Below are 15,452 nucleotides of genomic sequence, written 5' to 3'. Positions count from 1 at the left end.
AGTCAAGAGAGAAAGTTGTAAGAAGAGGTGTGTCTTAGTTCTAAAATGAAGCCTCATATATATAGTGTTACGCCTCAACACATCTTCAAAAACAAGAAGGCTCCTATCCGTTATTTTCTGTTGACCTGGTCATTCAGCACCTGACTTCAAGATCTTGAGGTTATCTTCAGACTGACGTGTACTGACAGCTTAATAATAATTTCGTCATTGTGTTTGTAATTGTCCAATGCTATGCTGCCACGTTAGTACTTATACAAGATAATGAATAATAAGCATAAACCAGATTTATCAACATTTAAATAACCATTTAAATTAATTCCTATTTTTTAGCATTAATTCAAATCTCATTTTCTATTTTTAGTATAAATTCAAATCTCATCCAAATAATAGAAAATCTAGATCTTGCATAATTATTAAATATAGCCGTGTACAATTAATAATAAAACATGTGTACCTTGTACTATATTTATTTATCAAATTAATTTTAACCACATATTTAAATCTAAGTTCAAATATAAAATATTTAAACGTTAAGCAAAAAACGTGTAGTAAAATATTCAACAATAATTCAAATAATATCCAATGTTAATTTTAATGAACCTTGACCTATTAAAATATTTCAAATATAATTTCAAGGAACATTGACCTATTAAAATATTTCAAATGTAATTTCAAGGAACATTGACCTATTAAAATATTTCAAATGTAATTACGAAACTAACCTGATTGTAAACGTAATTATCTTCAAGACTTTGAAACGTATTTCAAGACTTATAAAATAAACTTAAGTTCTTTAAGCATATTCCATTGACTTCGAACTTAAACATATATTACTTATCAAATGTATATCAAATATGATTTTAGACTTACTTAAACAATTAAATGTAATTACTTAATTTATTTGTTTAAACAATATGTGTTTTGAATTATCATCATTCAAGAGAATTAAGTCTTCAATCTCCTCTTAGCATTAAGAGAGTTGAGTCTTCACAACTACTGAGTTGGACGGATGGGACCATCGGTTCAATTCTTTTTTTCCTTTAAATATAAAAATAAAAAATCATATAGAGTACTTTAATAATGTGAAAGTACCTTTGTTGATTATTATCGAAATTCATTGTTTTTCATTCGTTATTAAAATACTTACTAAAAAGAAGGAAAAAATAGTGATGGCCATGGTCTAGTTTTGACGGTTCCTGCCTACAGCCTACAGTTCCACGGTCCGTCAGTTTTTTTTTAGCCTTAACGGTTTGCGATTTGTGTTGGTTCGGAACCTATCACAGATGATTCCGATTCTGGAGTGGTTTTTTGGCGGTTCGGGACAAGTTCGATTCCGGATAACCTGCCCATGGCCATCACTATGGGTGTTTGAGGGAGCTCGGAGATGTTGGGCTTTCTATAACACTTATAGCGTGCTGTTGGGATGCAACTACTAAAGGAAATCTTGGGCACAAGCAAGTGTTGTATGTTCTAGAAGTGGTGTAGCACCGTGTGTCACAAATTGGATGTTACACAATTTAGCACTAGGCTCATGCTGGGGTTAAGATAGAAGATAGATTAAGAATGTTTTTAACGTTTAGAAAGAATTGATAGCAGGCATATGGAAAGATGGAGATGTGTTTTAGGGTACAGAATTTTTGGAATCAGAAGAAATAAAAAGAAGTTGATGAATCCATTAGAATTTAGGTAAAGTGAAAGAAATTAAGGATTTTGTGTTGTGATATTTTTATTAGCAGAAGGACGGAAAGGATAGAAGGATGAGTTAATTTTGCAGGCTTAGTTGGCGTAGGCAAAGACTGTCCTCTAGTACTTTGATTGATGTGAAGTTAGATGAATTGAAGAGATATCTAGGGTTTGTGTTTGAGAAAGAAAGATAGGATAGAAAGCTCTTCGGCTTTCTCTCGAAGAATAACTTATTAATGTTTTAAGATCATAAGTGACCTTAGTTAAGGGTCATTAATATGGATGGCTTACAGCCATGCCAAATCTTAAAAGAGTATCGGATACGACAATAAAATCTTAAATTTCTGAATAATTCGACTTAGCTTCTATTTACTCGTCCAAATGGTGATATACAACTATTCAAACATATATAAAATGTAAACCAACTAATTAAGCTCAAACATCTACTTCAAAAGCTTTAAAACTTGAAATTTGTTCATGATTGGTGTCATTTGCTTCCACGTTTCATTTCCTAGTCTCTAAAATAGTTCAAACCATTGGAATTCTTTTAAAATTAAACGTGTGATAATTTGTATTTAAAATTCGCTTTGAGAAATTCATCGGCTTCTCCTTGCAAATACGACTTTAGCAAGATTTGCTTAGAGAAATCGATTCCTTGACTGCTGGTGTTAAAAGGACAAGAATGGCCTCCCTTCTAAGAGATGGAACTAGTCAAACGCTTAAAGAAGTGTTCTGGTTGCCGCAATCAAACCATACATACACGAGGTTGAGTGGAGAGCTAAACTTACAATGAAAAAGATTCTAAAAATGTTTGTATCTCGGATTTTCATTTCAAGGCAAACGTCCTTCAGAGCTTAGGAGGGAATCCATTCACTGATAAAAAGGGGACTTAAATAAGTCGAAATTAGCGAAAATCAAGTCTTATCTCAGTTTGACGGCAAATAACACATTTCAAAAAAGGTTCTGGATTTGATTCACACCTAACCCTTTCTGTTTTCTCATCCAACACTATATTTAAAAAAGCAATAAAGAACTAACGCCTAACAAAGAAGTTTGATCATTCATTGAAAAACAACAAAGAATGTTCTTCCCCATCTAAAACTAACGTTAAAACACTAATGCAAACCACACAAACTAATTTTATCAACCAAAATCCTAAATAGGAAACAAAGACCCACCACCAATGATAAAATCTAAAAGAGGAAGGAAAAAAAGGGGAAGGAGTAAATATAACAACTCAACTCTCATTTCTTCTTTTTCTGAGGTGGTTGTTGTTTTTCATCTTCATCGTCATCTTCGTCCTCCTCTTCATCATCATCTTCATCGTCGTCGTTGTCTTCATCATCCTCATCATCATCATCGTCATCGCTTCCACCACCACCATTGGCCGTATCTTCATCTGGATCTCCTTCATCGTCACTCTCATCATCTCCAGAAAAGTCTTCATCATCATCATCATCACCATCATCCTCACCATCTTCATCATCGTCATCCTCATCATCGTTCTCTGAGTCACTAGCATCCTTGGCCTCATCATCGGCTTTTTTTACTTCATGTATTTGGGATAGAGAAAGCCTGTCAAACCAGAAGAAAGCGTAAAGTCAATGAATAATACTACAATCCTTATAATTCCCTTAGAGTAGTGATAGGATGTGAATGTTTTGTGAATACCATTTGTTCCGGAGAAGCTCGTTATCTGTGAGACATTCAACAGTCTGGAACGCTCGAGTCAAAAAAAAAGAAGAAAATCAGACAAAGGCTAAAATTTCTGTGTTCTCCCAAAGAGATGATTTGCAAAAGACATCCCAAAATAGAAATAACGAAAAAAAGAAGGGGAACAAACTCGGAATCAGAAATCATTAAACAGCAAAATCAGCAGGATAGAGTTCACTTAAATAAAACATCTAAATCAATATTACACAAAACGAAATTCAGTTCCACACGAGAGATCAAACAAGAGACGAGAAATGTTGATATAGTGCTTCAGAAATTTAGGAAAAATAATCTAATGCACTAGAACCTTAGATAGGATCATGGTGTTGTCCGCATACATTGATGATAAGTAGAAATACAACCATAGTACTAATCGTATATCAAAAGTCCTCACAAATGTACGCAATCTTACTCTTGTTAGTGATAATACTAACAAAGAGATTGTTTCAGATTCACCTTTGGTAGCAAACACCATGTACAATTCCATATAAATAAGAATTGCACTGCACATGTTTAAATAACTATTGTACATTATAATCTAAAACCAAGGAACTATAAATCTTTAGCCCCATCAAAATAAGGTACAAAAACATAATATAACCACAACATACAAAAAAGAAAAAGAAAAAGAAAAAAAGACAAAAATTCTCACCTTAATGCAAGCCAGAAACAACAAATGTTTTAGTGTTTTGAATCATATTTTTGTACCGTTTCAGTACAAACAATTCAAAACGCAATACGTTAATAGTTCCATATTTGGCGTTTCAATGATTTAAATATTTCAAGAAACTCATCATAGAGTATATAGCCCATGACATAGCCTATGACAACTCTCATCCTCACTCAACAAGCAAACAGAGTTTAACTCGGAAGACATTAAAAGTTGTTTAATAGTAGTTTTTAGGATTATGATAATCGGAAGTACTTGTCTGAGAGTTAACCAAATCCCACTTTAAATGAACTCTGATAATGCATATTACGGTGAGCTTCGATTGATCCTTTTAACAACTAATCTGATTTCATAACCATTTCCACCCCATAAAGATTAGATGGTGTTTAATAGTAGTTTTTAGGATTATGATAATCGGAAGTACTTGTCTGAGAGTTAACCAAATCCCAATTTAAATGAACTCTGATAATGCATATTACGGTGAGCTTCGATTGATCCTTTTAACAACTAATCTGATTTCATAACCATTTCCACCCCATAAAGATTAGATGGTGTTTTATGATGGAACTCAGATGGAGTGTGATTAGATATATTAAAAACAACCGAACAAGTAGGTTTAGGACCAAATTATTTTAACTTGAGACATTTTAGGCTTAGTCATGTCAGGGTCAAATCGGCCCAATGGATGAAGGTTTTCATTTCTTTCTTTAAATTTAAATTTAAACAAAAATAATACCATACAGAGATTTTATTTTATACAATTAATTCTTATAATAGCGGTCCAATTACAGATATCTTTTTTTATGAATTCACAAAAAGATACTTTCAAAGGCAGACTATAAATCTTAGCATGTTTTAGTCACACAACAGAACTTTCCAATGCCGGGGTGAACATAAACCATATGACACTGGAACAAAAAGTTTCTTGGACTTTGATGCAGAAAATGAAGGGAAGAGATGGGAATTTTCACTATTTTTCCAGAAAATATAATAGGAAAAAACGTATGCAAACGGAAGTTAAAACAACAATTGAAAGTCTCAAATTAAAAGCATGCAAACGAAATTGAGCCTCATGTCCCCTCCTACACCAGTTATGATCCCAGATACCTTTCTTTCTTCTCTTTAATTACATCTTCTCATTATACAAACAAAGCCATAAGTCAACAACATAGCATTCATTCAAGTATTCAAACATGTCACCAAAAGTACACGGAAGAGTTAATACTTTATACCCAAACTTTTTCATTCCTATCTTTATGTTAGAACCTTAGAATCCATCATTTCCCAACACTGAGGTGAGTAAACAAAAAAACCAATTTACTTCATACAGTTGTGTAAAGAGAGTACCAGTGTAACATAATTCGCCAGTTAATTCGCTTTTTTTAATTCGCAATTAACTCAAAATGACCCTAAAATAGCATAACCACGATTCGCTTTTTCTAGATTCGCGACTAGCAAGGAGATTAGTGAATCACGTGGCAGTGGGCAATACCAAATTTGAAGAGCCAATTACAGAATGAAGCTACCTTAGGACAATATTTGGCCATGGCTCGCCTTAAAAATAAGAAAAATATAGTATTATTTTACTTCACTTCAATCTACATAACCCGTTAGTCTCGCTGTCAACATAACAAAACTTCTTAAATACCCTAAAATTTCTACTATTTTTGCTCCCCTCACCTAAATACTTTGTATGTTGATATGAAAATGTCCGCCCTCCATCACTTAAACACCAGCTTCACTTGCCAAATGACACAAACCAGAGTATATTCACTAACACCTCAACTTTTGCCCTAAAATGTGATTAAACTACTTAAATTCCTTCAAAATTAGATTTCTAACAGGAGCTCAATGCCAACAGGGAAAGTTCAAACTATCAATGGCCACAAAAATATAAACGCCCAAATTTCAATTTTAGCAAAACACATCGCATAAACGTATCTCATGTTCGAAGCCTCGAGCTTTCTCATTAACATATCAGATTCTCATAGCTAAGATCATAAAGAACATTAAAAATAATATGCTAAAACTGAACCAATTCTCAAATGTCAACAATTAGCCAAAAAAACAAAAAAAAAATCTGAATATAAAGGGAACCCACTTGCTAAAAGATTAAACCCACAAGCGAAATTCCCATAAAAACGCAACAAACCCTAGAATTGAAGGAAAAAAAATAGCTTCACATTAGAAAAAGACGAGGAAATTTACCAAACAAAAGAGAAATATTCTCTGTAAGAAGGCAACAGATTGAAGAGAAAGAAGAGCAACTTCAAGGTTGAGAGAATCCAGTAAAGAGGAGAAAAAAATCTCCATTGAAGAAGAGCTATAAGTAAGCAGTTGTGACGCCATAGTAGACTGTTGGAGCTTAAGAAGAGAAAATGGAGAGAGAGAGAGAGAGAGAGAGAGAGAGAGGGGAGAAATTGTGATTTGTGGAAAGGGGGTTTTAGGGTTTTAGAAATTCCTGACGTTGTCTGGGCCGGGTCAACTATTGAGTAATTGCCTAATTAAGGGGTACTTGGATTTTTGAAGTTTGACTTTCTTCCTTGTTGTTTGTTTTACTTGGTAACATGAGATTTGACCATGCCATTAATTGTATTTGGACTTTGCTAAGTTCGAGTATTCTGCCGGCCCCAAGGGGTAAAAGGGCTTGCGCTCAGGGCCTATGAAAAAAAAGTAGATAAATTTTGTCTTTATATGCATTAAATTTGAGACCTTATGTAATTAAATTATAAATTTAACCACTAAGTCAAAGTGATATTAATAATAACTATTATCTTATTTACTAATTATTGAATTATAAATGCATGATTATCAAACAAAAAACGGATAATATCGAGCTCTATTATTGGAGTGTAACATTTTTTATATTATAAATTTGTAATTATAAATATATATTTTATAGTTAAGGCCCATAATTTATTTTTCGATCCGAACCCTAAAATCTCAGGGTCAGCCCTAAATATTCAATCCATTTTTTGCTCACGTCAATTATTGAGAAAGACGGTCTCTTTTTATAATTTGGTCTGCCGAATTTTCAAAAAATAAAAATAAAAAACCAAATAAAATGTTTTTAATCATGACAATGTCTATATTTAAGGATACCTTTCCTTCTTCTTCATCCATAGCTCTTATCTATCTTCTCCATCAAGTCATTCTTGTGTACCTTTATCTTCTTCAATTTGATTTTCACCATTAAAATCAATTTCTCTATCGAGTTATTTATGTCTACCCACCATCTTCTCCAATTTAATTTTCGCCATTAAATAAAGAAAATCTGAATTATGATTCCATCAAGATTGAGATTTGGTTGACTAGAGTTAAGATTGAAAATAGGCTTATGTTTCGAAGATTTTGCAATGGCGTTTTTGCGTATTGAAGTGTTACTTTTTAATGAAGTAGACATTTTAATTAGCTGTAGTAAGTATTTGAAATGGTTATAGTATGCGTTTGAACAAGTAATAGTGGCTATTCAAAATAGTTATAGTTGGTGTTTTTACGTATTGAAATACTATTTCAATGCACTCTGAATTTGAATCAAATTTTTGTTCTATAATAGAAATAATTTTGAATTAAATTTTAAAATTTTTTTTTGTAGAAATGTAGATGACTTTAGTTATTTCTTTTCGATGCATGCTAAGTGTTTTTTACTGTCTTTTATTTTTTTATAGAAATATACACAATTTAAAAGAAATATAAACTGAAAGTGTGAACTTTTTTTATTTCTTGTTGATAAGTGGATCTAAATGAAAAGGTAAACAAAAAAATAGTTTTTGATATAAAAGTTATGGGAGATATAGAATTAATTCATGGTCTTATAGTTGCTTTATATTTCAATGTAATCTTTATTAATGGAGAAATTTCATATGGAGAAGTAATAAATATTTTTTTAATTCGTCTAATGACCCTAAACTTCTAACTATTCTACATGGTAGGCAAATGGTTAATGTTGTTTTGTCAAATTTGATATAATAGACACGTCAACATTTTATTTTGGATCAAAAATATTGTAAGTTTCTATGATTTAGCTGAGGTAGATACTCAAACATGATGTGAGTTTTTTAATCGAATAACATAGTGCTCTGAATAGAACTTAGTGATGTAGTTTCTCGAACAATCTCACAAACTAAACATTAGTATAGAGGGTAATCACAAAGTTAAATAAGTAATATAGGAAATAAGGATAGTATGCCTAAAGCCTGGCTTGTCTTGATTTACAGCCCATATATAAGCAAATGAAATAGGGCCTCAACTTGGAACAACCAATGGATATTAGTAGATGTAATTGGAACAACTTGCTTGTTTGAGCATAAGGTCACCCATAATTTGGCATTTTCTTGTAGGAAGCTTATGCCTTCTTCAAAGGGCGCTCTTTCAAGCGTTATAATGCTAGTTTGAGCGCTTTAATGAGTGATGACTGACAACTCCTTTCATGTGATGGTTAATATTAAAACGCTCAATGCAATACGCTCCAATTGCTCCAAGATAAAAGTCAAGCATTTTACTCACTTTTGAAAGCTTAAACTTCAACAATGCAATATGCTCTAATTGTTCCAAGAAAAAAATCAGCATTTTTACTCATTTGTCAAGGTATTTAATTATACATTTGGACTTCGTATGATTGAGAAGCAACATCAACAAATTATGATGTCTTGACTTTCAAGTTCTAGTAACTAAGAAATCATGTATGATGCCTCCGCATCTAAAATTTTATTCGAAGATAGACTAAAAAATCTCTATAAAAAAAAAGATGAAATTATTCTTTCTGCTTTATTCGAAGATAGACTAAAAAATCTCTATAAAAAAAAAAGATGAAATTAATCTTTCTGGTAGATGATAAGATTCTTCACCTTTTACTTTAACATTTCATTGTATTTCCTTTCTAATCATTTTTACTCATAATTTGTCATTTTCTTATAGGAAGCTTATGCCTTCTTCAAAATGCCCAATGCAATATGCTCCAACTGTTCCAAGATAAACGTCAAGCATTTTTACTCATTTTCAAAGCTTACAATTAAACTATGCAATATGCTCTAATTGTTCTAAGACAAAAGTTTAGCATTTTTACTCATTTTTCAAAGGTATATTAATTAGATGTTTGGACTTTGGATGGATGAGAACCAACATCAACAAATTATGATGTCTTGACTTTAAAATTCTACTAATTAAGAAATCATATATTATGCATCTCTCTCCGCATCTTATCTTTTATTTGAAGATAGATTAAAGAAACTCTACAAAAAATAGCGATGAAATTAATCTTTATAGTAAATGATAAGATTCTTCACTTTTTACTTTGATATAATCATTGCATTTCCCTTCTACTCATTTTATTAATTTCATCGGCCTAACACTTTGAAAGCAAACACACGTAAATCTCAATATATTTTTGTATATCTCGTCATATAAAGTTTAATTTTTGTTCGATTATATTAAAGTGAAAATGATGATTGTTACTAAGGATTATTGAAAATTTTCTTTGTTCTCGCTAACAAGTAGTATAATATTGCATATATTAAATGTTTCAAATCCTAATTCAACCAAAGGTGAGTCAATTAATGACATGGGATGATACAATTATTGTGTGTGAAAACTCAAGTAAAAAAGTGCATTTGATGAACAAATCGTTTCAAGAATCTATTATCTCTGTTTATTTTCATTCAAATTTTTTTTTTGAATAATACGTGATTCATTAATAAAGAGTTATACGACATCTACATGAAGTTCATAAGTATCATTTTTGTTCTCAATTTTTAGTTTTGTTTCATTTAAATTTAGCTTGAATTAGCTCATCAAAATAGACCCTAGATCCTTGGCATGAAAGAGAATTTAAGAAGAAAAAGATTACATGTCTAGTTTGTCTAACTCATTAGTTTGTACATGTTTATTTGCACCAATTTTTTTATATAAGTTTGTCATTCTGTCTTACTTATTTTACATGTTTTTCTAATAGTCTTACTTTTTTTTAATCTCATTCACAAACTTATTGTCTCTTTTTACTTATCTACTCATTTTTACAATCCACTTATTTTTTATTTTATTTTCCAACTCAATTTTCCATTCCACTAAATTTCACCTAATACTATTAGGTTAATTCTAATAGGCCAAGGGAGTAACTCATAAGCAATGTAATATTGTAACCTAGTACTGAGTTCATTTATAAATATTATAGTCCATCAAGGATCCACTATAGTTAAAATTCTAGATCTATCACTAAACATTGACAATTGCATATTCCCATCTTATTATTTTATCCAATTCATTATATTTTCTAATTTTGCAATAGTCTTCCCATGTCTAATAGTTAAAAATAAAAAAACCGCTAACGTAAGATTTGATTTTAAATTGATCCGAAAAACCTAAATCGAAATCAACTAGATGATCCGAATAAACACTTATATCCAAGCCAACTCATCAAGAAGCTCATCAACAGTTAGAATGATAAATTAATCCTTTATGCTATGTCTAGAAATGATGATTGTATTTGAAAATATAGATTTGACTCAAATTTTGAGTTTGTCAAATAAAAATTAAATTTGGATTTGAGTCAAATCAACCATTGTTAAAAAATGATTAAAGATAAGAATTTAAGAATGGCTTTCCAAACCTTTATCATTCTCGAATTCTTCAGTAATTAGTACATGACTGAAATCTACAATTTAAAATGAAATACTCGTTTCCAAACGAATCGTTATAATAATTCCAATCAAAGCCCTATAACCAAGACACTACCTGCAAGAGCCATCCTTCTTTCCACTAACACAACTTGGGAAGCAATATTGCTCTCTTGATTGATGGCCTGATCAGTCACTTCCTTACACCAAATTCTCAATAATATCCCTTTGCTTTAAAGAATACCTAATAAGGTGTAACATTCACTTGACTAAACCCAAGTCAAGGTAATGAAAGGGGTTCCTTAAACTACCCAATAGCTCCCTAATATAAGTTGGATCTTCACCCAAAGAACAGGGGCAGGCAGATCTATACCTAGTCATAATATCAACTGACAACATTCAACTTCTGTGTAAAATCCTATACCTAAATATTTTAATATATGTGCTATTTAAGTATATAAGAGTTTCGGTATATGACAATTATGTTACTAGGACTCTTCATTTTGCTATATGTACTCGTGTCCGATCCTTAATATTCGAACAATGATATGGCACTTAGACACTTCATTTTATGCGTAAAATTGAATATTTAGATGTATCTGATACTTGAACATGTACCAGTATCCGAGTCCAAATTACATAGTATGACAACATTGAGTCTGAGTTCAAGTCTCATTAAGCACAATTTTTTTAAAATAATATCGACATCATCTTATTTTGTTATAAATTTGCCACCCTAGAGAATTATTTAACTTCAGAAGCAATTGACTCATCACTCATGCCATCACTTAGCTCTACCCCATAACATAACAACATACTAGTTGCAACAAAAAGAGAAGTTGAGCCATTGAATTCTCTGTATAAGAATCCCTTTCAAGACCTGATGGTGATCATCATAATCAAATTTCATTATCAAGTTTTTAAATCCCATTTGACCACACCAAGACCTTTGAGCCACCGAATTCCAAATACCATGTCACAACCTCCAATGATAATACTCAACACTTTAGATTTATAGGTAACACCCTGCAGCACCCATGAAATTTGTTGCAGAGCACCATCAATTTATGTGACCAATAATTGTACTAAAGATTTTGCTGTTAACCCAAGTATCTTGGCTAGAGGTGTTTAACGGGGCGGGTCGATCCAACATGTCAAGGGTCGGGTTACATTTTAACTTGTCAACAACAGAATACTTGATGGTTAACAAAAGAATACTTGACCCAAGGATTCCTGGCACAACTCCATCCTCAAAATTGCGAGAAGAAATAGAATCAATCATGATGTGGTCTGACTTCTCCCATGATACCCCACCACTCTCATGGTTTGATAACCTTGACAAACAATTAAGGAGTGTTTGGCAGGAGGGATTTGGGGGAAAGGAATGTGAATTTAAAAAAACAATGTTGTGCGATAGCAAAAGCAAGATCGATGAACAATAATGAAACAATAAAGAAATTCAAACAAAACAATAAGAAAATGACACAAGAGATTTAACGTGGTTCATTATCAATATGATAGCTACGTCCACCAGCACCGAGATCAAATGATTTCACTATGATCGCAAAGAATTTACAAGATGAATCACACTCACAATTAATAATGGCTCTCTTGTGATCTCTCTCTCAATTTGTGAATAATAATGCCCTAACCCTAAAATGGGAGTTTATATACTAATGCCGAATAAAAGGAAGTTATTACTTAATAAACACAAAGTAACCGGCCCGAAATAGCATGAAAGAAACTGCTCCCATGAAAAGAAACGCAGCCGAGTCGGCTGCCCTATTCTTCACCAAAATGCCGAGTCGGCGTTATACACTAGACAAAACATGAGTTTTGGCAGACTCCACCGCCGAGTCAGCGATCCTGCCTTTTCCACGAAAGCCGACTCCGCTAAAGTCTCTGGAAAAATCTATCATTTGCTTCATTTAAAGCCGACTCATCTTCAACCTTGGCCACACCGACGCCGAGTCGACATTTGCTACTGTTCATCATCGTCAACAATGGTAACTTACTAGTTTGAGTCACCATTAACAACAATCTCCACCTTGACGAAAACTCGTATTCAGCAAATGATCTCATCAACACATAGTGAACATATCTCAAGCCAAAACCCGATGCAAAGCTCATGCATAAGTCGTACATCCCCATAAGTCTTCAACCAAGACCCATCCCGACAAGTCATCAACCAAGACCCATCACATACTCGTCACTAAGTATAGCAAGTCATAATGCTCCAGCTACATCACAAGTACCGGGCAAGCTCCACCTTAAGGCCAACATGTCTACAATAGGTGCTCCCCAACACCGCCCTTAAGGGCCTACTACATCACATAGTAATCAATATTTAGCAAGTCTAACCAATGTTAAAACTTACTAAATTGAACAGACTTAGTAAAGAAATCAATTGGTTGTCAGCGGTTCTGATCTTCTTTACCTTTACCCTCTTGTCAGTACGCAAGAAATAATACCTGACATCAATGTGCTTGGTCCGATCATGGTGCACTTGATCTTTAGCTAAGCAAATGGCACTTAGACTATCACAATACACCGTAGCAAAATCTTGTGCAATACCCAGGCCTTTGAGCCAAATAGACTCCTTAGCTGCAAAAGTTAAAGCCATATACTCAGCTTTAGTAGTAGACAACGTAACTGAAGACTGCAACGTAGACTTCCATCTAACCATAGAACCACCCAAAGTGAACACATAACTGATCACCGACCTCCTGGTATCCACATCAGCTGTATAATCAAAATCACTATACCCAGTTACCAAACACTCCTTACTATTCTCATGCACAAGAGCAATATTAGTTATCCCTCTCAAGTAGCGAAAAATCCTTTTCACCCCCTGCCAATGCTCTCTCCCAAGTCGAGCCATGAACCTAATCACAACACAAACAACATGCGCAATATCCGAACTAGTACAGACCGTAGCATACATCAAACAACCAACTAGGTTGACATAAGGGACTCTAGACATATATACCAACTCCTCCTCAGTTTGAGTTGAAATAGACAAAGACAATTTGCAGCTCACATATGTTGGTGTACTTATAGGCTTTGATTTCTCCAAAGCTTACCCCAAGCCCGATCCCTATAGATCTCCATACCCAAAATCTTCTTAGCTGGACCCAAATCTTTAATGTCAAATTCCATGCTGAGCAATTTTTTAAGTCTAGCAACATCAGATTTATTCTTCGTGGCAACAAGCATGTCATCAACATATAACAACAACTAAATCATGAAACCATCATCCAGCTTACTATGATACACACAACAATCATAGAGTTCCTATCAAATCCATGCGAAACCATAAAAGAATCAAAACCTCTTGTACCACTGGCGATGGGATTGCTTAAGTCCATACAATGACTTTAGCAATCTGTATGCATAGTGCTCCTTCCCTAGAATCTCGAATCGCTCGGGCTGCTTCATCAAAATCTCCTTCTCCAAATCACCATGGAGGAAAGCCGTCTTAACATCCAGCTGCTCCAGTTCAAGGGCATAATGTGCTATAATTGACAATAGTACACTAATAGAAGTATGTCGAACCACCGGTGAGAAAATCTCTACAAAATCAACCCCTTGTACCTAACTGAACCCTTTTACAACTAGCTTAGTCTTAAAACGAACTTTCTCAGATTCATATGACCCTTCTTTCTTCTTAAAAATCCACTTGCACCCTACAAGCATCCTCCCCTCCGGTACCTTCACAAGTTCCCACACTCTGTTCTTGTAAAGAGACTATATCTCTTCACCCATTGCAGCAAGCCATTGCGCTGACTCATTACAACTAATTACTTGTTTATACGTGGCAGGTTCATATGACTCTACATCATCAGCTACACTTAATGCATAACCTATCAAATTCTCAACAAAGCAATTCCTTCCTTCCGTCTCCTCAATCAACCTAAACAGGCTTCTTGATAACTCGTTTAGGTCACTTAAGAATGGTGTCAGATTGACTAGATTACCCTTGATTAGACTGCTCCATCTCCTCCCATGAGTATGGAGAAGATGAAACAACCTCAGGTTCAGGAGTACCCGGCACTGGAACCTCAGCATCATCATCAATAAATTGAACTGAAGATAGATCAGCAATGGATGACTGATGTACCTCAAGTACCCCATCTGTCTGTAGCAAGTTCTTCTCTTGTTTTCCCAAATCAGAAGACTCTAAGCTCTTCTTTGAATACATGGTGCTCTCATCGAAAGTAACATCCCTACTCAGAATGACTTGACTCTCTGAAGGTGAATAGATCCTAAACCCCTTGACACCATCACCGTACCCAACAAAACACCCTATCTTGGCTCGTGGATCCAACTTACCCTCACTAACATGATGATAAGCAACACCACTAAAGATCTTCAAATTAGAGAAACTAGGCAACTTACCACTCCAAATCTCAAACGGGATTTTGAAATCAATTCTCGAACAAGGACCCCTATTGATGATATAACAAGCTGGCATCACAACTTCAATCCAATACCTTCCTCCCAAGCCCTGCATTAGAGAGCATGCATCAAACTCTCTCAAGCAGTGTCTGATTAACCCGCTCTGCAACATCGTTCTGCTGTGGTGTCATGCTAACGGTATGATGCCGACCAATACCCTCATCTGCGCAAAACTGATTAAACTCCTCTTTGCAAAACACTAACCCATTGTTTGTTCGTAGCTTCTTGATCTTCCTACCCTGTCGATTCTCCACCAAAGCTTTCCATTGCTTAAAAGCTTTGAAGGTCTCATCCTTTGACTTAAGCAACCTAAGCTA

The 15,452-nt window shown here is 33.8% G+C and overlaps 1 protein-coding gene across 1 annotated transcript; it reads right to left on the bottom strand.

Annotated features, from left to right (window-relative positions):
* Window positions 1–2,632: 2,632 nt before the first annotated feature.
* Window positions 2,633–6,525, bottom strand: LOC130806447 (uncharacterized). Its single transcript, XM_057671526.1, has 3 exons — window positions 6,275–6,525; window positions 3,355–3,398; window positions 2,633–3,258 (listed from the first exon to the last, which is right to left on the bottom strand). Exons 1-3 carry the CDS (start codon window positions 6,413–6,415, stop codon window positions 2,928–2,930), a joined length of 516 nt encoding a protein of 171 aa, XP_057527509.1. The 5' UTR covers window positions 6,416–6,525; the 3' UTR covers window positions 2,633–2,927.
* Between the last annotated feature and the right edge of the window lie 8,927 nt (window positions 6,526–15,452).

Source organism: Amaranthus tricolor, chromosome 2 (assembly GCF_026212465.1).
Source record: "Amaranthus tricolor cultivar Red isolate AtriRed21 chromosome 2, ASM2621246v1, whole genome shotgun sequence".
Taxonomy (NCBI): Eukaryota; Viridiplantae; Streptophyta; class Magnoliopsida; order Caryophyllales; family Amaranthaceae; genus Amaranthus; species Amaranthus tricolor.
Note: the sequence above shows the minus strand (reverse complement) of the source record. Positions and strands in the feature narration are given on the sequence as shown.